This window comes from Botrytis byssoidea, assembly GCF_014898295.1.
Source record: "Botrytis byssoidea strain MUCL 94 chromosome Unknown BBYS_011, whole genome shotgun sequence".
NCBI classification, from domain to species: Eukaryota; Fungi; Ascomycota; class Leotiomycetes; order Helotiales; family Sclerotiniaceae; genus Botrytis; species Botrytis byssoidea.
This window is the reverse complement of record NW_024065852.1, coordinates 1,170,045-1,194,352: the sequence shown is the minus strand read 5'-3', so window position 1 is coordinate 1,194,352 and position 24,308 is coordinate 1,170,045. Positions and strand designations below refer to the sequence as shown.

Sequence of the window (24,308 nt, the reverse complement as noted above, 5' to 3'; positions counted from 1 at the left end):
TATACAATTTCACCTGTCAGTCGTTCAAAGTATTCACAGATCCACTTTCTCTTCTGTGGTATTAATGTTGTCCCTGGCATTGGCTTGAGCCTTGAGATCACATTCAACCATTGCCCGAATTAGCTCGATCGTAATTTCGACACCCTTTTGTACAGACTCAGGATCCGAATCGACGGGTACATGCAGAAACATGGCTTTATTTGGTTGTTGATGCTTGTAACGGTGTGCGAGAGAGGTGTAGTATATAAAATCGCAGAGGTAGTTACCCGCATCTTCGGAAATCCGTGTATCGACTTCCTATATGTATGTATTTAGTAAGAGGTTGGCGAGTTTGGAGGAGACCAAGGTAATGTTATTGATAAAATGAATAGAAAAGTCAATACGAACAGGACAAGCTTCCTTCCATTGACGAAACATTTTGTCGAATGGCAAACTCGTCAAAAGTTCCCCAGGACAGTCATTCCATACCCAGTCATCGCCTTCCTTAATCTTGTTGTATTCATCGTTCAAAACATTCCCATCAACATCTTTCATGAGATATCCATCTCGATGACTCCGTCGCTCACAACTGTAAAAGGATCGACCAGATGCCATTCCAATATGTAGTATATAGTCAGGCTTGGTGTCATCAAGAAGTACAGGCACAAGTTCCCGAACAGCCTTGTATCCTACATGAACTGGCGCTCCATAAGTCTCAATCTTGATGCGTGGCGTGATCTTGTTTATTGGTGGTCGTGCATGCGGATGGTGCCCCTCATCTTTCACATTCGTAGGAACGTAAGGTGGTAAACGAGATGCTATCTCCCATGATGGATTTATGGGAAATTGCGCGCGAAAAGGCTGTTTGAAGTCACAGTCAGCATTTAAGAACTCTGAGACTTTGAGCAATTCAACATATTGATTGAACAACTCCACGATTGAGGGGTAAAGCGGGGTGTAATGTCAGAATAACCCACACCAAAACCTGTAACCAAGACTCGAATTTCCCTTAAATCAGGACGTGTGTTCTCATTACCACTGATTGATCCCATAATTGCACAAGCGAATAATGTAAGATGTTTATAGTAATAGGTCCAGTAATCAACCCTATCTAAGGATCCAAGGAATGAATGATGATATAAAAGTGGTCGATCGGACGCCGATGATGATGCGGAATATCCCGCAATTTAGCGTGGATCGGACGCTAAAACCCCGGATTTGAAAAAGTCCCAAATTTACCTCGGTTGATTGAACAACTTTATTCACCACAAGCGTTTATCTCACGCGTTTTTCATTGTACGCATACCTAGAAAGGTAGGTAGGTAGGTAAGATTGGGTTAAAATATAGGTATTTGAAAGTTTGAGCAGTTTGCTATAAGCCTAATACGTCTAATCACTTGTTGATCTATGATATTTACCCAGATGCGAGCTTATTAGCCTTTCAATGAGTTTCAATGATCGAGTGATCTCTGAATAGTGCAACAAAGGGAGAAGACCGATCGGTGTTGAGGCTTACAATGCTGTATTGGTATTATTTAATGGCTTCACTCATGAAAACATTGGCTGTGTTGGCAGTGGTTGGATGATGGCGCAGGCGGCGTAGTCTTCCCGAGCAAAGTTCGGTATGTTGTACCGGGGGAATATGGACCCCATTCACCATACATATTTTCACGAGTCATAGACTTTAAAAGATGCTATTTCGGAGATGCTTCTTCCAACAGTTGCTTTGAAAAGAGAAGAGTGTTGTCGGTAGACAATTGCATGCAAATATGGAGGCGGGGATTCAACCCGGATGCAACCAAAATCCATCGATGTAAGCCCTAGTAAAGCAGAATGGCCTAGATTTTTCCGAAGCCCTGGAGTTCTGACATAATAGAAAAGCAACTATTCGAAGTCTTACTATGTTTCTACTGCGTGTTACAAAATTCTCTAGGAGACACTGCTCTATAATGCACAGCCTCACGTGAGATTTGATCTCGGTTGAGGTGGTTGGCGGTGTATGATATGTTGAAAAGGTACCAGTCGCGCCTCGAAGTGTGGCATGGTTTCTTGATTTCTATTGGTTCCATTTTCTCCAGCCTCTCATCTGCCCACACCTGCACCTGCATTTGGTTCTTGAAATAGATTTCCTATATTCGTTCATATTGAAAAAGCTTCTTGAGGGTGTTATTCACAGCCATGGCTATTCTCCTAGCCACACAAGCGAGCACCGCACAGCAAACAATGAACACAATCACGACTTTGTGTTTGTCTTCCACTTGCAGATACGGTAAATATTTCCAACAAAGCTGTGGGCTGAGTAAGAATCTACTGAAAGTGAATTCATTTTCTGTGCTGTGCTGCATTGGACTCGAGGTATATATACTTTGAGGTGACCACCTTAGTTTCCATTTTCATCATCAACATCAAACATTTCAATACAACTCCTCAACTTTCAAGATCGCAATCTAATACCATTTCTATTCTCTCTTCTTTTATCACATACCTGGATAACTTTACTACACAAAGAACATTCATCATCACAATGTTTTTCAAAGCTTCCACAATCGCTTTCATCGCCGCCATCGGCTTTGCATCTGCTGCACCTACACCTACCAGCGACTCTTCCTCCGCGGCAACATCAACTGTCGCTTCCGATGACTGCACAATCGTATGGCCAGGAGTTCTAGAATACATCTGGGAAAACACTCCTCAGCATGTCGCTTACAACACAATTACCCAAGACCCTTCAGATCTAGACCAAGGTTATTTTGGAATGGGTGCAACTTGGAATGGAACAGCATGGACCTCGCGCCAATACACTTATGCATCATTTGACCTTCCAGCTGATGCACAAAACTGTGAACTCTGGTCTTCATTCCCTTCGAGCAGAGATGATTATGAGGTCATTACTGGTCCATTGGACCCACAAGTCGAAGTTTTTGGCCCATCCATTCCTCTCGACTCCAGTGATCTTACATACTGGGATGTCTTCCCTGTCAATGGCGAGCCTACCGTGGAAGTTTTTACACCTAACACCTTGAATCCTGGTCAGGAGACTCTCATCGGCACCTTTGACTGCTCTTCGCAAGCCCAGTTCTTGATGGGCATTGCCGACTTGTCCGACCCAAGCAACTTCAGCTATGATGTCTATCAGTTCCGCGTTAACAACACCGTTGCTAGAAACTACGGCTTGTACGTAGCATATGGATCTGACACTTGTCAACTACAATTCCCATAGAAGACGTGGTAATTGGCATGTGATCAACCGCGGAGAGATAGACGGGGAAAGGGAGGTTTAATGTTTCGATTTAGTCTTTAAGGGTTTATGGTTTTGAGCATGGTGGATCTGGAGTGAAATTTCACATCCCTTTTGTTAGATGCATATGCATAGCGCCGGTTGGTTTTGGTCACTCTTTTTTGTACTTTGGGCTTTGGGCAGCATTGGTGGGATATCGAAGACTCACATTCATTACGATTATGACGGGATGAAAGATTGCATGGTTACGGCATATGAATAGATGGTAGAAATGGAGCCCCTTCTGCAGGATAACATCTCAATAATAATAGAGATTCGTATCACAATGACTTTACTCTTAGAATGCCTTGGTGAACTGTGAAGGAAACTTTGATTTGTAGAATGGGAATTTTGTGATTTCTCTGTTTTTGCTAAAGTGATGAATGCTTTGGAGATTCTTCTTTATAATAATCAATAGTAGGTAGCCTTTGAGGTGCTGTTGACCAATGTATTTGGAGAAATTGACGTCCCCTTCATCTTCCATTTAACTGTACACATCCCAATATTAATTTTGATTGTTGTGAGTTTCCTCCGAATTCTATCACACACACCCCAATATATATTGGCCTCAGTGTCATCATACCGTTGTGGTTTGAAATATTGATCAAATATAGAAAAATGATCCGAATGAGCCCTGCGCATCTAAAGATATTTATACCATTCATCGCATGGTAGAAAACCACTATTATTGAGAGCCAGAATTCATTCAGTACCTTGGGGCAGATTTTGGATTCACCTTCAACGAAACAACCTATAAAATCGGTCTAGCGCCGTACCTCTCAATAACCCACCCGAACTTCATTTGAGCTTTAAATAAAATTGTTTTGTGTCTACAACAGAAGAGGTATTTGTGGTTGAGCTTGATATCCATCTTCAAGACTCTGCCACTGGGTCTTAGAGCGAAAGACTTTACAAGAAATACCGAGGGTCAGCCAACACAACTCTTTAATCGTCAAACACATACAGATTTTCATCACGAAGCAAATCTACGTGGATTCTCGACACACTCAACCTGCCTTGAATACTTCCATCCATCAATTGTTGCTTGAAACAGCCCCTAGATAATCATGGAGGGACGACTAGAGTAAGCTCTCTTCGCCGACAAGTATCAAAGTTGTCAGCTAATGAACTTTGCCATGGATTTGCTTCAGGATTCTCTCAACGCCAGCTTTAGTACCCTTTCGTTCCAAGAACTTGAGATGGTCTTTAAATTCACGAAATCCAGGTCTCGTCAACCCTTACGATGCTTTGCTATAGCAATGATGGCTTGTACTGTTATTGACGGTCCAAACTTTTATCCAGCCCAGAAAATGGAAAGAGTATTCAAAGAGATTGATGGTGCGGTGATTGAAATCCTTGAGTATATACCTATGCTTTTTCTGAAATACACGAGGACCCATAAAGATCCTAGATATCGTACGGATGATCCTGTAATGGGCGAAGAGGGATTTGATATTTGCGAGTTTCACAAACACAAATTCAGTGAAAACTGTAACACGAAACCAAATGAATGAAGAATCGTGTGGGATTAGTCTAAACCAATATCCCGTTATCCTCGCTTTGTATATCAGCACTCGAGAATAGCACTAGCGGTGGTATTTCAATCTCAGCTTGTACTCATTGCAAGCAGTGAGAATCGAAAGTTTATATCTATAATCGGCAACTGGAGTGTACTATGCTTTCGGTTGGAAGTTGCATTTTAGGTTCTGTCGGCTTCATTAAGCAAAATCCAAGTAGATAGAAAATATGAGCGCATCGTAGGTGCACATTGCATAGCTATTTCCACGTGAAACAATCCACATTGAACCATTATCTTTCTACTCCAGACACCTAGTTTGTATGATACCCCCCAACGACGGCTTCATTATCAAAATCAATATGAAAATTGGCTTATCAACACTGGCGGTAATGTGAGGGTGAAGCAATTCGAGCATGATCAGACTTGATCGTTGTCACCGTAATGAAGATGACTAGAGGGAATTGATAATCCTTCGCTATATGATATGAGATGTTATCACCAATTCACTTCTTGAAGCTTCATACGGCCCATCATGATACGACAGAGTTTCTTTCAATATCAAGTTAAAAAAGGTTTCGCATTCGCAAACCCTTATGTCTTTCGACACATCAAAGTTTTCGACGTAATAACTTTAGATCTGCGATTCACCCAATCAAATTTGTATAAAATTATCAAAATTAGCAAGCAAAAACGCTGCGATCAGCACAAAAAAGTACCTAAGTAGCATCTTCCATGATGTCACATCTGACTGCTACGTAAGAGACAAGAATTTGTTCCAAATCGATTAAAGCTAACTCGAAAATTTATAGTCTTCTTGGCAACGAATTGGTCCAAATTATCGTTGGTCCTGAGCTCAAAGAATTCTTCGTTCATAGGGCTCTCATCAGATCAACCTGCGACTTCTTTGACAAAGCCTTTAACGGAAGATTCAAGGAAGGTATCGAGAACAAGATGCATCTTCCCGAGGACGATCCAGAGATTTTCGAAATTTTTATCAACTGGATGTATTCTGGGCATCTTAAAGGAGGATTAAGAGAGCCCATGCTAATTATTGAGATCTGGATCTTCGCACAGAAGTGCCAAGCTATAACCCTGAAGAACTGCGCCATGAATGCTCTACAAGATGCGCTCGGCGATGAAAGAATCGGCCGATTTCCATTGTCTAATTTTGAAGTTACACATATATACGAGCATACAACATGGGGTGATGAGTTGCGAGTATTTGCGATCGCGATGTTAGCGTGGGAGATTCCGTTTGGAGATCCAGAAGATGTTGCTAATTTGGAAAGCATATTCAACGATATGAATGGCTTGTTGGAAGAAGTTTTAGAGTTTACGCGCGATCTTGGAGAGATGCCTGTTGCTGATCCGAGAGTTCGAGGCGGTCGCTATGATAAATGTGCGTTTCATGAGCATAACGATAACGACGAATTGATTTGCGTCGCGGCATTGAATTCTCATCAATATAGAAATATACACTAGGACAGCTTAGATGCATAGTGTGGATCTTCGACTCCTAGACCTAAGCGTCTTGCATTTTTCTCATCTATACGAGAATCTGAAAATAGACGCTCCGAGTATTGGTAGATGCAACCAAGTGAGATGGTTTTAGAAAGGGTGGCCTCATCTTTTCACGGGCTGAGTTGCTTTGATATCTTTTAAATTTGATTTAAAGACGGTAAAAATTGGTGCGACTCACAATTGTTAGCAAGCCTCACACAGAAATTAGTTATCACAATATCAAAGGAGCCAATAATGTTTTTCTCGCAATGTGAAACTTATGATATCTAAAGTGTTTACCCAGTAGTACAGAAATAGAACCATGCCTCTTCAACTCTAATTCATCATTATGCGAGTGAAATTTGTGCTTGATTATCCGTACTTTTATCTTCACAATCCAGAAAATCTAGCGTTCTAGAACCTAGAGAATCTTGAATCTCTCGAGTAGGTCAACCTTCCAAAATAAGTTTGACAATTGCATTACAACTTGCAATTGCTAGGAACGCCAAAGATAATGTTGACAAAATTAGGACGTAATGTATTGACGCAAAGTGATAGAACTTCAGAACATGGCTGTACGAATCAACGAAAAGTCCTTGGGCAATGTTGCATGCACTCAGCCCTGGGGCACATCACGATTTTACTAAATTAAAAGCGTACATTATGCCTCTAACTACCAGCAAACGAGCCCCATGAGAACTTCTCTTGGCACCGCAATAGAAATTCGTCAAATGTCTCGCTTACCGAGAGGCTGAGAGAAAGGGGGTTCAGATTATTATCGAACCATCAGCCTTCATACTCGGGCCAGCAAATGAAAGACCTCCAAACCCCACTACACCGACAGTAGATTGTTTGCTGTTTGCTTACCCTCCAAAAATAACTCACATCAGCCTCATCACCCAAACCGTTATAAAAGTCCCCCAAAATCTCACTCCCTTGCAGCTGCCAAGCATCTACCCCGCGACTCTCACTGGTGGTCCAACCCGACTTTAGTTACACAACTACATACATCAATCATCAAATTTGTCACAAAAACTCTCTATACAAAGAAATGAGAAACATATCCTCTCACCCGTTTGCTAAAAACATCATGTAATGTTGGCAATCATGATAATCATATGATGTTTTCAGCTTGAACAATTCGTATTGCGTCAGCCTTGTGTAAATCAGCACTTGGAGAAAGCCTCTTCGTATCCGTCCGCAATGTCATGAGATCGTCAGATGATTTATCTCAGCAGTTGATGGAAGTGGCATCAGGCTACTTCTTGATGGTTGAGTATATAATGATGCTGCTGGATCGATGGAAATGTGGTTTTCTCTCCATTATCATCACCGTCATCATCATTACTTTGAGTCTAAGAACTTTACAAAGAATCATAAGTTTTGGTCTTTACTTGAAATTACTCTTTAAATCAACATGCTTTCCAAGACCATTTTTTCTCTTCTCATCGGAGCGACAAGCTTCGTACAAGCTTCTCCAGTCCCAGAAGGCTTGAACGAGAAACGCACTTGCGGAACACAACTCTTCCCAAATCAAATCGTCCAACTTTCTAAGGCAAATCCCAACACTGCTTATCCAAACACATGGAACACAGATAAATCTGTCAAGATAAGCCAGGACGCTGATGCCAATGGTATGCATATCGTTCCCGAATATCATCATTAATCCAAATTAACGCACTCTCTAGGTAACCCCTCCAACCAATTCTGGGAACTTATCTCCTTTCCCCCTCTCCCAGCCGGATCCTACGGCTGTTCCCTTACTCTCACTTTCCCATCAGACTATACACCATCCATTACTGGCGTTTCTCCAGCTCTCGATGTCTACACCGTCTCTTCACCTCTTCCCAGCGGTCCAACATTCAACAACATCAGTCCCAAAATCAATTCTGGAATTTTCGGCTCTGTCACTCCTGCGAGCGGACAGAGTGTTCTGATTAATACCCAGGCGTGCAATGGGGGTAGTGGACAGGGATTGGCTTTTGTGTTCAGATATGCGGATTGGGTTCGTGGACAGGGTAGTGTCAGCTGGACTGAGTATGTTAATGCTTTGAATGGAGCGGGTGCTAGGGGTGTGTACTTGAATTATAATTGTTAGAAGAGGGATACGAGCATAGGAATTTTTCGAGCCATATATGTTGGATGTCAGGAATGGAGGGGCTGAGAGAAACTGGGGGAGAGATGATGAGAGAGCGGTGTGGTGTTGGATGCTTAAAACGGATTGGAATTTCTACACATTTGACACTTCTTACTTAAGATATTCGATCTAATAATTTGATACTGTTTTTATTTTCTTCCGTTTCTGCCATATGAACTAAAGTCTGAGGTTTTAATGAGGCAGCCCGTATGTGCAGTCATCTCGCCCACCCTATAACAATCTGTTATTCGATGAGAGTAAAGTTCCATGGTGCCCATCATCTTCTAAGTCTACCAAGCTGACAAAGTAAAAGTCCTAAAGAAGGTCCTATTTCTGAATAAGCAAAACCCTCTTTCAAAATCACAATGAATGGGATTACCGCACATTTGTTTGAATCCAAGCTAGATGACATCTAACTCGAGTTGTCGTAATCATTGTGTGTCATTGCGCAGTCTTTCTCGTTGTCTTGATCGTGAATATGAAAAGTGCACCAGCGACCTTGGCATGGGCCTCGGTATCGAGGATTGTAGCCGACTATATCGGATAAGTTGTCACACTCAAACTTCAGGTACGAGCCAAGAACAGTAGGGACTTCTAGAAGTATATCTCGAACGCTGGCATAGTCCATATCTTGGGTGGCTTGATAATGAAGTTGAGCAACACAGAAGATTTGTAAGATATTTTCAGACTTCAGAGCTGGTGCTTCCCGAAAAATGTATTTAACCTCTGCCACATCCATGAACTCCCTATGGAACAAATAATAGTCTTGAATATAATCCATAACGCAATTCTGAAGTTTGCGGCAAGAAATTCTGTGGCAAAAAGTCCACAATTTGAGAGCGACTCGGTTCTTTAATAAGATGTCGCGCGTAAAGCCATTGGACAAAGGCGTCGAATACATCAGGTTCTTCATCCATCCAGATTGAACCGTGATCATGAAAGGTGCCGAAGAAATTCATATCTTTCCTCAACAAGTTCTCGTGGATGTGATAAGATACTTCATCGACATCATCAGTAATTGTATTCCTGTATATTGTGAGCTTGAAACCCTTAACAACATACCTAATAAAGAGCATTAACTTACCCAGTGGGATGCATAAGATCCATTTTAGTGTTGCTTGAAAGTTCTTCTTCAAAAGGTCGAGGTACAATATGAGGCTGCGCGTTTCTTTTGAAGTTGTAAAGCGAAGGAGATTCTTTTTGGTCACAAGTTTGCCTTTGTGAAGAGCAAAGTGCGACCAATAAGTACTTAATTTGGATCAATATAGTGAATGATATTGATACCAATAGGAAGTGAGGCGTAAGCTGATATAATTCTGACCCTACACTAATTTTCTGAAGAGAAGTGAATCTCTTGTAGCGAAGGATGATGACAAACCTGTGAGTGTAAAGGAAGATGCTATCGAAAATCCGCAACACAAATGATGGAGACTGTAGTATCATCTTTACAGATCAGAACTAGCAGAGATTGATCAGGTGGATTAATTGGACTAAGTGTGCCGCCGCAGTGCAGCGTATCATGACCATCACCGACCCTCAGCTCTGACTGACACTCTCATTGAAAAAAGTGATAGATTTAGACCGATGCGCGTGGTGCTGCCGAATTCGTGGAAGAAACCAAATTGTGTTGACGAGTATTGGCTTCCTTAACGTCTAGAAAAACGCGCAACGATAAGTCAGCAAACGTGTTCCGAGGAAAAAAAGTAGTAGAAAGAAACACGGGGAGACTCACCAACTAAACGCGAGCTGGAAAACAATAAATCTATTCGAGCTTCGTTTGGCAGTCCTCGAGATCTTTATTGGTAACATAGACATGAAACTGGCAAGGAGATGTGGTGGGACTTCTGGGGTCAGATTCGGTGTCTAAACAGTACACTTTTTCATATTCGAGATATAGATCGATTATATCCGAGGAATCAAGGAGAGCATGACGAACAGCTTCGCGATCTTCATTTTCGTTCTGGTAGTGAAGTTGTAAAGCACAGAATTCCCGTAAAACATTGTATTTACCGCACTCGTGCTTAGTGGCGCTGGCAACGTATTTTAGGTCAACAAGATCCATAAACTCAGCATCCTGATAATAGTACTTTTGAATGAAATCCATGCTATAGTTCTGGAGCTTTGTGCACTTAATTCTTCCGGCAAATAACCATAAGTCCAGAACTGTCTTGATTTCTGGTACCTTGAAGAAACGTCCAGGGGTATAGAGCCATTGGACAAAAAAGTCGATCGTTTCAGCTCCCTCAGTGACCTCGATAGTATATTTGCATGGAAAAGCTTCGAAGAATTTCATGTCTTTACGCAATAATTCCAATTTGACCTCGTAGGAGTTTCCGATAACATCGATCCAGATTGTGTCGCTGGCGATTGATTGTAAGTTTGGACCGCATGGATTGGAGCTGGTTGAGAGGAGAAAATAAAGTATGCACTTACTTGTGAAACTCCATTTCCTCGCCTTCTTGAGGTTGGTTTCCCAAAGATCACTGATTGCCACGAAACAAACAATCCTTTTGAAGTTGGAAAACGAAAGAAGTTATGGGTGGAAAAAATTCAGATCGCTTAAAGAATAATACGCTAGCGCAGATTGATGAAGTGAATATAGGCCATTATCAAAAGTGAGCGCACTGAGTAAGTATTTGCTGCGAATGTTCTACAAACTGAAAGGAAATCATTATGCCAAGATCTTTGCATTTTTATGCTATAAGGGTGTTTTTCTGTTACACTAGGCCAGATTATATGGCAATAGTGCTTAGGAGCTCTATTAGTAGCATATAATGAGCTTTTTGATGCTGGGGGAAGCGTTTCCACCTGCACTCCCGCCCCCAGCACAGCAAGTCTAAGAGTATAATGGGAAATGAGAGAAAAAGTATTAGAGAAATTGCTGGTAGAGAGTATTATTAACTTGTATAAGATAGTCAGAATGGTGGACATTTTTCACATGTTTGATGCATGAGGTTTGAAAGAAACTTGATGTCTTCCATTGCTTTTTGTATCTATTGGATAAACGAACGCCCTTTCCCAGCAGTGTGAATGGACCAAACTAGCTGCCTGAAGTCGATTATCGAAGTTGTAGCCAATCCCAAGACCTCTGACGGTTTCTCAAGCCTATCAAGAGACTCTAAGGATGGGTCAGCAAAGAGAGCCAACAAAAGCAAGCAGCAGGAGAAAAACTTACCAAGAATATCTGCTGATTAAATGCAAGCCATGCTTCTACTAATCGTTTGGTTCAGATTCGCAGATCTTGTCATCGTCGTTGTGAACGTGGAACCAACAAAGATGATTATGGTCTCGGTATTTGGGATTGAAGCGAAGCTGGTCGATGCCCCCACAAACACTTTCATAATAAAGATATGGACCAAGGGCGGGAACTGCTTGAAGAAAATCACGAGCCATCATGTGGTCCTCAGCGCTTTTCTGGCGAAGCATAGCAGCAAAGAAGGCCGCCAAAGCAACATACCCACCATCACCCTTGGCCATCTCAAAAGCGTATCTTAAATCCTCATTCTCCATCCAATCCTCGCCTTGATGGTAATCCTGAATCCAATCCAAGGCGTAGTTCTGGAGCTCTGGGCAGGAAATCTCAGCAGCAAAAGAACCATAATTCTAGAATAACCCGGACGCCACCGGCTGGATGTTTGAAGAGATCTCGGTTACAAAGCCACTGAACAAAAGACTCAAACACTTCAGATCCTATATTCATGTTCATGACACTTCTGTGTTAGTAGATATCGAAAAATTTCGTATTACTGCGCAAGAGCTCTTCGTGGACGTGGTATTTAGATTTGCCGACATTGACTTCAATCTTCTTCCTGATCAAAATGTCAACTTAAGTTGGAAAAATCGCAAAGCTATTGAGGTAACCGTTGACTCACACAAGAGGCCGATTAAGATCCATGTTTAGCCATCGTCGAGTTGAGTTTGGGTAAGATTCGCTGTAAATTGGGATCAAATGCGAAGCCAAACCACACTCCTTTTGAGTTGTAAATTTTGAAAATGGTTTGTGAAAAGAGTTTGACGGAGCGCGAAGTATGTATAAAAGACAGGCTAGTGGAAACTGATACAGTGAGTGTTCTCAATGATTCTTTTTTAAAGTGAGTTGGACAGGAATTGGGAGTATACACAAATAAATGTCCTCGTGTTGCCTCACTCGATACTGATAAGGAGACAATGTCAATAAAGAAACCACAGACGGCGCGCATCTTCCGATCTCCAAAGTGTTTCCTCTTCATTGTAGGAAACTGAAATTCCCAGTTCCCTGGAAACAATTGTAATTTGAAATGGCTTTCAAATTCAGCGCTCTTTAATGAAGGCATGCATCTGTCAAGATACACCCACGAGGCGCGAGCATACATGGCACATGCGTTGTGATTGAGAAGCGGTTATGTTAAACGCTTGGAAGTCACTTATACTGAAACCCCCCCAATTTGCCAGTCCTTACATATCAGCGTCGACTGCAACCTGCTTTGGCAACTCGCAAAGATTGACGCCAAATGCCAACACCACCCACCCACCCTAATGTCCCCTAGAATTTTATGACAACCAAACCCAAACTGAAGCTCCCAAGCCAACTGGTACTAATATCTTTAGCAAATCGGCTAGTCATACACCGCGCTTCAAATCGTGTATGACAACGTCCCCCTCCTCTCCGGCATCCTGTGCTGTGCCGGTGCCAACTTTCGGTGGGTATTGGACCCCGTCCTTCTCAAACTTTGGTATGCAGGTACATTCTTGATCGGCAGGGATCGAAGAGAAGACGGAAGGTAAATGTTGACCGCAGCCGATCCAGGTTTCCTTCTCTGCCGCACCGCCGATATTAGTATGATGTAAGATAAGAGGAAGGCGGGGGGAGAAACATACGACAGGTCGGGCAGCTTGCTTGTCCACACATTGTAAGATGATTTTGTTTGTTGCAGACTGAAGTGGCAGGTACTGGTCTGTTTTTTTATAGATTAAATTCTTTTCCACAACGTTGCGACTATTCTATATTCTTATATATAGAGTGGCTCATTAAACTTTTGCTCGGGCTTCATTTTGTGGGGTAGAAGGAATGATGTTCTTTGGGGTCGGCGACGTTCATGTTGCAAGAGTGTTTAGCGTTGCTTTTATCTTGAGGGTCGCCGAATGAGCCTGAGGAATTGCTGACTGTACGTAAATTCTTATCTTGACATCCATCTGATGGATGGATACCTTCTGCATATACTACGACACCTGTGGCTTGACTAAAAATAAATGTTTCCAAGACACATTGTCGTCCTCGAAAGCTATCTTTTCTTGATTTGAAAGGAAACTATTGATAACATGCCGCCAATGAAGTCTCTGACATTTGAAGGGTCCCACCTACCAACTGAATGCTCCGACCAACTGAACGATCTTTAGTTCACCGCTCTTCGCCTTTGAGAGAAAAGTTATACAAGATCATCACTGAAATAGGCTCAGTGGTTCACTTGGTCAAAATGCTCAATTGATAGATGGACCATTCTGTGTTTACCAGGGCGGCGTGGAAATGAGACTTCAGATCTATTACTTCGAAGGATGACTGTCACAGATATGCAGAGGGATAAACATCGCTCATCAAACAACAAGAATCGGGTATAGTGCAAGTCGCGTCGTGAGACAAAACTCCAACTTGCAAAGCTCAACTTTGTGTCTCAAAGGAATCGTTTTATCTATCGTTACTATTCTCGAGCGAGAATAAGATATGTGGTAGTTCACATTGAATATAACAGCCCTCCAAGTGATGGCTGTACTCGGAATTACTGTCTAACAGTCGGGTTAGAAGCCCAGTTGTAGTGTGTATGTGATCCGTTTCCCTTAATTATTCGCGAATCGACAATATAGTTGGTTACAACAAAAAGGAATATGCTTGCATTTGGGTGTGAAACTTTCTTGTCCCGTTTTGAAAATCTGTATGAATCATGGTGGTTGATCAATAATATGATGTCGAAGACATGTACATATACCTGGACATTTTCCGCATCTTTGTTCTGTCATAATACGAAGCATCATCATCCAACATGGCCTCAACAACACAAATCATAACAACTGCGAAGCACGATTACCAAGTCTCGTATAAAATTGAGACATATCCTTCCGATGCAGAACTCAAACGTGCCAACAGACTCATTCCTCACATTCTCGAGGAAGAGGCACGTGACAATCCTCAAAGAGTCATAGCAATGGTGGCCAAGACATCTGACATATCTGAGGGATTCGAAGAAGTCAATGCTGGGCAGTTTCTGCGTGGTGTTGACTTCCTAGCTCATTGGATCGACTCTTATAAGTCTAAATCTTCATCGACGGAGACTTTTGCGTTTATTGGATCTCAGGACTTTCGCTATCCGATCATTGAGATTGCTTGTATGAAAACTGGAAATCCTCTGCTTTTACCAAGGGCTGGAAATGCACTAGCAAACACAGTTTCGTTTCTCAAGGCGACCAAAAGTACAAAGATTTTCTACACATCGCAGTATTCAGATCTTGCTGCACAAATTTTGGAAGTACTTCCAACTCTGGAAAGACACGAAATACCGACGCTAAAGGATATCATAACGACAAGAAGCAAGCCGTACCTTTACACGAAGGATTGGGATACACATAAAGATGAGCTTGCATTGATTGTTCATACATCAGGTTCCACAGGTGCACCAAAACCAAAGAATTGCAGCTATGAGTTCCTCAGTAGTTACGTCAACAGCAACATCTTGTTACCTGATGTACCTGGGCGAGTAATTTCAGGCTCCAAGCTTGTAAAAAAAGGCGAACTATTCTTGAGTGGGTGTAGTTTCAGTCATGCATCTGGACTCGGCTTAGTGTTCTCAACCATCATCTTAGGTTCGACCTTGGTTCGTGGCCCACCGAATGCACCGTCTAGTGGAAAGATTCTCCACGATATCATGAAGGCTCTTCCAATTCGTGGAATAACAGAGGTTCCCAGCGCTATAGAGCAATTATTCTTAGATCATAGTGAGGGCCTCAAAGATGAAATCGCTGCTCTGAAATATGTTTCCTGGATCGGAGGTAAGCATAGTTCTTAAATTTCCCTCTTGGACACGTATTGATCAAGAACTAGGTCCACTATCACAGAAGACAGGAGACTTCATTATCGCCAATACAGACGCATTACTAACCCAAATTTTCGGGTCGACTGAAACCGCCCAATTACCCCTTCTTGTACCGCCCAAATCACATTGGTCGTATATTGAATTCCACCCTCAATTCTTACCGGATTTGGAGCCAGTTAACTCCGACTCTACGCTGTGTGAGGTGGTTTTGAACAAATACGATGATCCAGCTCTTGCTTGGTCTCAACCTGTTTTTCGCATGGCACCCGACCAGTCTCAGTGGAGGACCAGAGATATTCTGCGCCGTTACGAAGGTCCACTTCCGGATGGAGTAGGTCCACTTTGGAAGTTCGAAAATCGAATTGATGATCTCATCATTCTTTCCAATGCATCCAAAGCAAATCCTGTGCACATTGAGACTCTACTACAATCACACCCGCTATTAAACGGCTGTCTTGTGTTTGGTACGGGCAGATCTCGTTGTGGGATCTTATTAGAGCCCAAAGAAGATTCGATATTGACGGCGGAAGATTTGGTAGCAAAGGTATGGCCAGACGTGGAAAAATCTAATGATACGGTACCAACACATGCTCGAGTTGAGCGACATCTGGTTCTCGTGGCGAAAAAGGATAAGAGACTTGAGAGGGCTGCTAAGGGAACGGTCGTCAGATCCATTTGCACAGATATGTATAAAGCTGAGATTGATAGTGTGTACGCAGCGTTTGAGGCAAGGAATCACGGATTCAATAAACCTGCTCTCAAGTTGCGAATTTAGATTAATTAGGGCCTCCTCCTTTTCTACATCCTGCTTTAGGACATTGAAACTCACGTTTAATTATTATTATCCCATATCACATACCAAAAGTGCCTATGCATATCATTTTTTGAGTCAGGTTACCAGTGAGAATCACAATAGTTTGCTCAAAATTATATTCAGAGGGATTGTTTTATTATCGGTCTATTCAAAAGGCGGCAAATTGGACGGAATAGTAACAAAGGGAGTAAATATCATTTCTATCAAACCATCACATCCACATACCTTTCAAATCCCTCCTCCTCACAATACCACACACCCCGAGGATGGACTCTCATCCCCATCCCGTCCATCCCCCTCCGTTCGTCGTCTCATAAATCTAGTCACTCGAATCCATCGAATTCTTCTACAAACAGCACAGAAATTACGCTTCTCGACGATAGAAAGCCAGTAGAATGAACAACGAGTGTGGTCAGGATTGTTGTCGGATTCATTGATGGGGGCTTGACGACAGTGTTGCATATGAGTGGAAGAATGCATGCAGGAGATGTGGATGTTGTGTTGATCGTGGCACATTTTGAATTTCGGGTTGGGGTTATTTGGGCTGGGATTGCTACGGGGTCGATTTGGGACGTTGATATTGAGTTTTTCGATGAGTTTTGATTGTTTTGGAGAAGAGAATTCAGGCTTTAGCTAATGAGGGCTGTGAAATTTATACTTGAGATAGGGGGTTGTTCTGGATCTGTTTTGAGCTTGTTTAGAAATGATAAAGTTCCCATGTTAATATGAGTTTTTTGATTTTTGCTTTTCCGTCGTGGGAATAAGATTGAAATTACTAAAAAAACAAGTCCAGAACAATGAAATATTTTTTGATGATTTTTGGACGTTCCACATTTCTCAGTCATCTATTACTCTCGTCAATCGCAATATGACTATTTCATGACTTATTGTTAATATCACATTTATCAAGTCAAATTTTATCGCATGCTATTTTTTCATAATCAAGGTATTCTGAGGAATTTTTTTTTCAATTGGTGTGTTTTCAGACTGCTACATATAAAATAATTCTCAGCATCTACCAAAATATCGTATCCATCTACTCTTCGCTTAAAACCCCTCAAACAAGAGCTTGCATCCTAAAATCCTCATATCAACTCTAAAAAGACAAAAGGAAAGGAAACTAAATCTCAATCAGTGTGATGGGATATCACGTTCGCAAGTATCGCACTTACCCGGCTTGCGACGGAATAACAAGCGGTAGACACGACACTGTAGGATTAGTCAGCTGTGTACGTATTGATAAAAGCAGTGCTCAGTGCGGAATTCGCGGCAGCCGCATCCAAAGTATTGAGTGCAGATTTCGGTACACATGGCGGCTTTTGTTGGTTTGCTTTGCGTTGGGTTTGTGTTGGCTCTTGGGTATTCGGTCTGCGTTTAGTCTTGCAGGTTGGAGTGAGATTCAAGAGGCTGTGGAATGGATGATAATTTGAAGGAAAGGGAGTTTATCATCTTATATACTAGATGTGTCGGATTGTTCTGGACTTATTCTAGATCTGTTCTTGTATGTTGAGCTAGTCTTGTGTGGAATGAATTTTGGAATGATGATTGGCAACAATGCAATCTCCTTTATACTGCAGACATAAGCAAAGATTGCAAGTGTAGTTGCTGATGGGTGGTACTCGCAATTGAGATGTGTGTTGGTGCCCCAAACTCCGTATGACAAAATGAATACGAATATCAAAATTGGTTGTTCTCTCTTGAGGTACCACCCTGAGGTGGGAAACCTATATATCAGAGGTTTCACGATTTAAGGAGAAATTTATGTGATTTCAAGTCTTTCTCTGGGACTTTTCGATTTAGTATTATGTTCTTGATGTCACCAATTGGCATGGAGTGTAATACTCATCATAGGAAACCAAAAGGATTTGATTTCTTCACAATCGATTTCATCTTTCTTCACCGTCTTAAACTTCCGTGCACAGAACCTTTAATTCTATCTCTTACAAAGATCCGATAATCAATGCTGTTTCAACTCGAAGTCCCAAAATTTGACCTCTAAACTCTCTCCATTAGTAGCCTCAGCTTTAGCAGGTCTACAAGCCATCGCTCCAACTCCAATTTCCCAACCTTCTTCATCGGCAAAAAACCACGCCACCTCTCTGAGTGGTATTCTCTCTTCGCCCTTGATCCAATAAACCCAAAGACCCTTTCCATTCTCATCACCCTCTCTCCTCACTTCGACCGTAACCTCCACGTCTTCACTTGGATCAAGACCTGTCGGATAGATGCTCCAGTCTGCGAAATTATCGCATCCAACAGTGCTCACATACGGTTTTCCATTATAAAATTCAATTCCAGTCTTCAACCATCGATCTTTAGAACCGGCTTTGGTGAGATGGAGAAGAAGACCACCTTGGTCGTAGCGATATTTGCAAGGGAGAGAAAATGTGATCTTGGAAGAGAGGAATGAGGTGAGAGATATTGCCGAAGCCATGTTGGTGGGTGCATTGAAGGCATCGGTGGTGGGAGGTTTGCGCCAGATATCCGTGGATGGAGAGGCAGTTATGGTGAAGGGTTCTTTGGTGGGAGACATGTTGTTTTGTATGAGTTGTATTTCGTAAGTGTGTGATAATTTTGATCTTGAATAGAACTACAGGTCGGGAGAATCAAACTTCGGTTACTTCAGACAATAGATATTCTCTCCATCTCCATTCATTTATAGTAGTCATGATGTAGGACAAGGAAGGAACAGATCACGCGTTTGGTTACCCCACTTTGGTGAGCCGCATATATACGATATAAGCCGGAGTTCGAAAATCGTACCAAAATCGTAGTTTCTTGGTGTTTAGTAATGAAATTTCATACCTAGGTACTAACCTAGGTAGATATTCGATGACACGATTTTAGCTCTTTACCTTGGAGCATTATTAAAAATGTCATCGCAAGTCGGTTAAACACCGGAGAAACCACGGCAACTTCATTCTTCTACCTCTCAATTGGAGTCGATCGATCCTGGGCAGGGCAGCCAATATGCAAGCTCCTGTGAAATTCCGTTCATATGCTTGGGTTGGTAGGTAATCTTGCTGAGCTGTTTGATACATCATTAGAAATAGTCCAGGGGCACTTCGCTTAATCATGAGGATCTTCCTGTCCAGTCACAATATATTTAATCTTCCGTCAATCCTTCATGTGATTGAGTCTCACAGCATATTCAGATCAAAGTGGTTTTTCTTTCGTGGAAGTAGTTGTATTGAAATCATGACTAGTGAAGCGGTTTGTTATTTCTTTCGATGAGTGCGTTCATAGGCGGATAAATTTTCATCCCTCCTAATCACGTTATTTTAATACTCGTCATCCTTCACATAATCACACACTTGCGCGTTCGATTAGTTTTCTCCGTGTGTCTTCTTCTTACCATATTCTGCCTCTTTTCTTCTTTCACAAACTCTTCTGCTTGTTCTAATCTCTTAAGAGTAAGAATTGTACCTTCTCTGATTGCAACTGCTTCACTGAGTCTTCTTGTCTTTGCTTTTTGAAGACAACCTTTCTCGAAGAAGATTCCTTCCTGTTCCAAACAACGGGTGCATTTCCTTTCCAAGTGTTTTATTTCTTCTTTGCGGAACTGACAAGTTGGAGGGTAAGCATTAGGTTCGCAAAGATGATTAATATAGGACATATGTGGACAAGTATGTGAGTGGCAGATTGAGAGACACATCTTTGTAGATGGATTTGTTGGTTAGCGTGAGTGTTCCTATGAGTATGTAAGCTGGTCTAATATTTCCAATAGCTATTAAAGAAATATTAGAAGTTCGAACAAAGGGGATTAGGTTTTAATAATGGATTTTGAGAGAATTGTTCGTTTTTTGTTTTCGATTCCGTCATCTCCCATCTCGAGAATTAATGATATTCTTTACCTTGCTCGGTTTTTCTATAATAAAATAGATGAAATAGATTTTTTGAAATATTTGAAGCGGTAGGTCTTGGTCTAGCTGTCTCCGCTCTTGACTGACTTGGTCCAATCAGTTCCACGTATACGATATCTAACTGTATCATTTTAAAATCTTCTTCGTATCGTAAATAACCAACTAGATTTTGTTACTCATGGTCGATTTTATTTCAATAGGAGATATCGGCCGCACAAAAGATGGAAGCAGTTTCGCACCGCCTCCAGTCTCCAACATCATTGAAGCGACAACCAAAAGGGATTGGCATACCAGGAGGGAGTTGTAGAGAGTTTCATTGACCAAACTTGAATCGAACAACAGAGCTCATTGTTTGAGTTTGGATTGTAAATTCGAGTCTCATGGTCCATTTTCACATTAAACAATGTCCCTTTGTTCTTTACCTCGAATTAGGAACTTCTTTGTCGATGGGATAACGTCAACAATTGATACTTTCTCTTCATCCAAAAATAAACAATTTGCACTTCCCCAGCTCAAAATAGTCAACTTTCTTGCGATATCGCTAGACAAAGACATCCTCTTCCACTCTCAACATCATCCAAAACAAGGAGGTTGGATCTATTTTAAGCAACACCACAAAGACCTTTATTGGCCATTGTATAACTATTTTCAAAAGTTTCTGGAAACTTAAATACCTCTTAATACTTTCCGAAACTTTCTGAAAAGAAAAACACATTCATTGAATAAACCGCAATCATGAACGCTGAAGTACAATACTTTCAACATCTTGCACAATCTGCTGGAACAGATAGCCGAGGACGAAGATACCCAGAAGGGTCTACAATAATTAATAGCGAGGAATATCAACAAGTGCCCTACCCTACCTCTCCCAATCGAAGAAGACCAACACCAGAATATACCGACTGGAGTTTTCTCTCTGAATGGGAGAGGTCAACGCAACCAAAAAAGAAATTTCCGGATTCCCAGCATAAAATTTCTGAGAACCTTGTCAGCAACCTACAGAAACCTATCCCGGAATGCGATACACATCCACAAGCACAAGATGAATCCCACAAAACAACACAAGAAATGAAGCAACCCCAACAACCGAGAAAAGACAATAGAATATCCCAGAGATACATGATTCCAGCTTCTATAGTAATAGGGGCCCTTATGATTTCCATTTTCAGCCATTCCTTCTTTTCGGCAGCGGAAAACTTCATTAAGAATGTATTAGAAGCTTTTCTTATACCTTTCGTTTTTCATCCTGATCAACTATGCGCTTTGATTGAGATCCTCTATGGATATTTTAAATGTTTAGAGAACTTCCCTCAATTTTATTAAATCAATATATTCAAGTGAAATAGCTAGAGGAATCTTGGGAGATGTCATATTTCCTACGTTAAATTGAGGCGGGCGATATACAATAAGAGGAGATACAAACGCACGCGAAATAACGAAGGAAAGATACAATGAACGAGAAATCTTTTGAGATGATCATCAATCATATTAGCAATCGATGTAAGAACTATATACCACAATATCATACTTCGAATTGTCAGAAAATATATACTTCATGCGAACAGTTCAGTAACAATCCCCGAACAATAAATTTCATAGCTATAAGTTCTTTCAGTCCTTATTTTCCTTTTCCATCCGTTATATTTCTGTTTTAGCATAGAGAAATCTACTCACTCACTCACTCGCATCTATCCCCACACAGCATTGAACCAAACAACCCCAGTATTAACCCACTCTGTAAGCTTAGTTCAACCCCCTCCACTCCATATCCCATACCCACCCCCAACCATGGAATTCAACCCCCCACCCCCACCCCCACCATCACCATCACCCCCTCCACCACCCTCCCCATCGTCCTCCCCCCCACCCCCCTACACCCGCACCTCCTCCCCCTCCACGCCCTCCATAATCCAAACCCAAGCCACCAGCGCCGAGCTAACCTCTCTCCTCCTCCTGCGCGCGCAAGCCCGCGAATTCCACAACCCGATCCACTCGCACACGCAGCAACTGACTCAACAAACCGAGCGCATCACGCTGCTCGAGCATAAAAACCAACAGCTGCAAACACAGATGCAGATGTTCTGGACGGAGTTTGATCGGCGACATGATGAGGGAGTACGGGAGAGAGCGGTGCAGGGGTGTTTGGAATCCTGGAATGAGTTTTTGAGGTTATTGAAGGGGGTTTTGGTGGTGGGGGTGCTGGGATTGGTGTATTCTTTTCTGTGTCTTTTGTTGAAGATTGGGGGGGTGGAGGGGATTTGAGGGATGGAGAGAAGGGATAGGGTGTAGGGATCGAGTGTGCTGGTAGATAATTCTATAGATAGAAATTCCTTAGATAGAATTGAATATTTTTTTTGGCAGCCTGAATATTTAAATCAATTATGAAATTATATAAAAACTTCTTTGACACGAGCACCGTGACTAATAACCGAAAATTCTGAACCGAATCGTCTTACGTGACTTGATTAAACGATCTGATCAACTCAATATCAACACAAGTTATTTTCATATGCAACATATCATACCGAAGAAAAAACCATGATGATTCCTAGTAGAGACAACTTCTAAATACATACCATTCATCCAAACAACCAAGCAAGATTTTCAAACTCACAAAAAATGATGGATATGAATCAACATCACAACTCAAAATCCACCACCAATACCAACCTAGTATCCACCCTGCCAAATGCTCACTCATATATAGCTACCTAGTTAATCAGGAACAAAAACTTTAGATACCTGTCCATCAATTTCCTAGCATACCCCAAAATCTTTCTACTGTTCTTTCTCTCTTCGTCATTCCCTCATCTTAAGCTCAATAAATCAAAACAGTCTCTCCCCTCCCTCCACTATCACTCAATATCACAAAAGTCCATACTATACACACACACATACATACATACATACATACATACACCACCATCCCAAAAAACCATTCATCTGACCCTCCTCCTCTCCCGCACAAAATTCTCTCCACCCCCCCCCCCTCTCTCTCTCCAAAGAAACAAAAAACAAAAAAAAACACACCATCTCAATCTCAAACCACAACATACCACCGAACACCCAATCCTTCCCGAGATATCGAAGATCCATAATCCAAGACCGTACCCTACTCTGCCTAAACAACAACATCAAACAACAACACTAAAATCCACCCCCTATTCCCAGCCTATTCCGCATCTAATCCCAACCTATTCCGCCACCCTTTCAATCCCAATTCACTACTCCCAATTCCGCACTCCCCCAATCTCAAAATCTCAAACCCCCAAACCCCCAAACAATAAACAATCTCCATCTAGCACTACATAACCCGTTATTCCCCTCTATTGTGATTTCCTTTCTTCCTTTCCTCAGTATATCCCCGGATTCACAGACTACAATCTTTACATACCTTCTTACCTACCGATTTACAAAGACATTTCTACGGAGTACAACACAGCAAGTAAAAAGTAAAAAGTAAGTCCACACCCCCCACCCTCCCCCATCCTCCACCTCCAACAACCCTATCCCCACCCCCACCTCCCACCACAAACCTACCACCCCCTCTCCGTCCTCCCCGCCCTCACAACCATCCTCCTCATCGCCGCCCCACGCATCGACACCCTACATCAACAAAGCCACCTACAAACCCTACAAATCCTTACCCGATACCAACAAATCACACACCTCTCATCACACATGCAACATCTCTCGTCGACCATCGCGGCGCAACGAAGCGAGATGTGCGCGCTGCGGGAAGAGCAGATGCGGATTAGGAGATTGGTGCGATGGGCGGGGGAGATTGTGGGTCTGGGGGTTCTTGGGGTGGGGGTGTGGATGGTTTGGACGATGATTTAGAGGAGAGTAGAGAGAGAGATAGGTTTTAATTCCGTTTGGGGATGAAGGGTTGGAAGGAGAGTGTGTGGGAAGAGGAGGTAGGTGGATAGGATACTGGACTTTGTATTGTACTCTGGCCATATCTTGCGAGTTTGGAAGACTAAAGTATTCCAACCATAAAGAAAACAAAAAATAAATAAAAAATTTCTTTCCACAAAAAAATAACACACCACTTAAAAACTTGACACTGATTGATGGCCCACCCATGCGAGAAAGTTGAATAAATGAATGAATGATGAATAAACAACGCCTTACCTTAATATTCGAGAACAAAGCCAA

At 42.0% G+C, this 24,308-nt stretch overlaps 12 protein-coding genes across 12 annotated transcripts; 7 read left to right on the top strand and 5 right to left on the bottom strand.

The window, feature by feature from the left end:
* Positions 1–33: 33 nt before the first annotated feature.
* On the bottom strand, positions 34–1,031 carry EAE97_006392 (uncharacterized protein; the record flags this gene model as incomplete). Its single annotated transcript, XM_038876905.1, has 3 exons — positions 34–297; positions 388–840; positions 957–1,031. The coding sequence occupies 3 exons, from the start codon at positions 1,029–1,031 to the stop codon at positions 34–36; spliced, it is 792 nt and encodes a 263-aa protein (XP_038732612.1).
* Positions 1,032–2,503: 1,472 nt separating this feature from the next.
* Positions 2,504–3,199, top strand: EAE97_006391 (uncharacterized protein; the record flags this gene model as incomplete). The annotated part of the gene is made up of 1 exon (XM_038876904.1): positions 2,504–3,199. One exon carries the CDS (start codon positions 2,504–2,506, stop codon positions 3,197–3,199), a length of 696 nt encoding a protein of 231 aa, XP_038732611.1.
* A 1,319-nt stretch (positions 3,200–4,518) lies between these two features.
* On the top strand, positions 4,519–4,770 carry EAE97_006390 (uncharacterized protein; the record flags this gene model as incomplete). The annotated part of the gene is made up of 1 exon (XM_038876903.1): positions 4,519–4,770. The coding sequence occupies one exon, from the start codon at positions 4,519–4,521 to the stop codon at positions 4,768–4,770; it is 252 nt and encodes an 83-aa protein (XP_038732610.1).
* Positions 4,771–5,510: 740 nt separating this feature from the next.
* EAE97_006389 (uncharacterized protein) lies at positions 5,511–6,257 on the top strand (the record flags this gene model as incomplete). Its single annotated transcript, XM_038876902.1, has 2 exons — positions 5,511–5,530; positions 5,585–6,257. The coding sequence occupies 2 exons, from the start codon at positions 5,511–5,513 to the stop codon at positions 6,255–6,257; spliced, it is 693 nt and encodes a 230-aa protein (XP_038732609.1).
* Positions 6,258–7,692: 1,435 nt separating this feature from the next.
* Positions 7,693–8,373, top strand: EAE97_006388 (uncharacterized protein; the record flags this gene model as incomplete). Its single annotated transcript, XM_038876901.1, has 2 exons — positions 7,693–7,909; positions 7,964–8,373. The coding sequence occupies 2 exons, from the start codon at positions 7,693–7,695 to the stop codon at positions 8,371–8,373; spliced, it is 627 nt and encodes a 208-aa protein (XP_038732608.1).
* A 1,801-nt stretch (positions 8,374–10,174) lies between these two features.
* Positions 10,175–10,705, bottom strand: EAE97_006387 (uncharacterized protein; the record flags this gene model as incomplete). The annotated part of the gene is made up of 1 exon (XM_038876900.1): positions 10,175–10,705. One exon carries the CDS (start codon positions 10,703–10,705, stop codon positions 10,175–10,177), a length of 531 nt encoding a protein of 176 aa, XP_038732607.1.
* Positions 10,706–11,470: 765 nt separating this feature from the next.
* On the bottom strand, positions 11,471–12,307 carry EAE97_006386 (uncharacterized protein; the record flags this gene model as incomplete). Its single annotated transcript, XM_038876899.1, has 5 exons — positions 11,471–11,530; positions 11,588–11,625; positions 11,685–11,978; positions 12,160–12,221; positions 12,285–12,307. The coding sequence occupies 5 exons, from the start codon at positions 12,305–12,307 to the stop codon at positions 11,471–11,473; spliced, it is 477 nt and encodes a 158-aa protein (XP_038732606.1).
* Positions 12,308–13,011: 704 nt separating this feature from the next.
* On the bottom strand, positions 13,012–13,569 carry EAE97_006385 (uncharacterized protein; the record flags this gene model as incomplete). Its single annotated transcript, XM_038876898.1, has 2 exons — positions 13,270–13,569; positions 13,012–13,208 (listed from the first exon to the last, which is right to left on the bottom strand). Exons 1-2 carry the CDS (start codon positions 13,298–13,300, stop codon positions 13,012–13,014), a joined length of 228 nt encoding a protein of 75 aa, XP_038732605.1. The 5' UTR covers positions 13,301–13,569.
* An 857-nt stretch (positions 13,570–14,426) lies between these two features.
* EAE97_006384 (uncharacterized protein) lies at positions 14,427–16,248 on the top strand (the record flags this gene model as incomplete). Its single annotated transcript, XM_038876897.1, has 2 exons — positions 14,427–15,429; positions 15,482–16,248. 2 exons carry the CDS (start codon positions 14,427–14,429, stop codon positions 16,246–16,248), a joined length of 1,770 nt encoding a protein of 589 aa, XP_038732604.1.
* A 1,996-nt stretch (positions 16,249–18,244) lies between these two features.
* On the bottom strand, positions 18,245–18,820 carry EAE97_006383 (uncharacterized protein; the record flags this gene model as incomplete). Its single annotated transcript, XM_038876896.1, has 1 exon — positions 18,245–18,820. One exon carries the CDS (start codon positions 18,818–18,820, stop codon positions 18,245–18,247), a length of 576 nt encoding a protein of 191 aa, XP_038732603.1.
* A 2,065-nt stretch (positions 18,821–20,885) lies between these two features.
* EAE97_006382 (uncharacterized protein) lies at positions 20,886–21,473 on the top strand (the record flags this gene model as incomplete). The annotated part of the gene is made up of 1 exon (XM_038876895.1): positions 20,886–21,473. One exon carries the CDS (start codon positions 20,886–20,888, stop codon positions 21,471–21,473), a length of 588 nt encoding a protein of 195 aa, XP_038732602.1.
* A 465-nt stretch (positions 21,474–21,938) lies between these two features.
* Positions 21,939–22,412, top strand: EAE97_006381 (uncharacterized protein; the record flags this gene model as incomplete). The annotated part of the gene is made up of 1 exon (XM_038876894.1): positions 21,939–22,412. The coding sequence occupies one exon, from the start codon at positions 21,939–21,941 to the stop codon at positions 22,410–22,412; it is 474 nt and encodes a 157-aa protein (XP_038732601.1).
* Between the last annotated feature and the right edge of the window lie 1,896 nt (positions 22,413–24,308).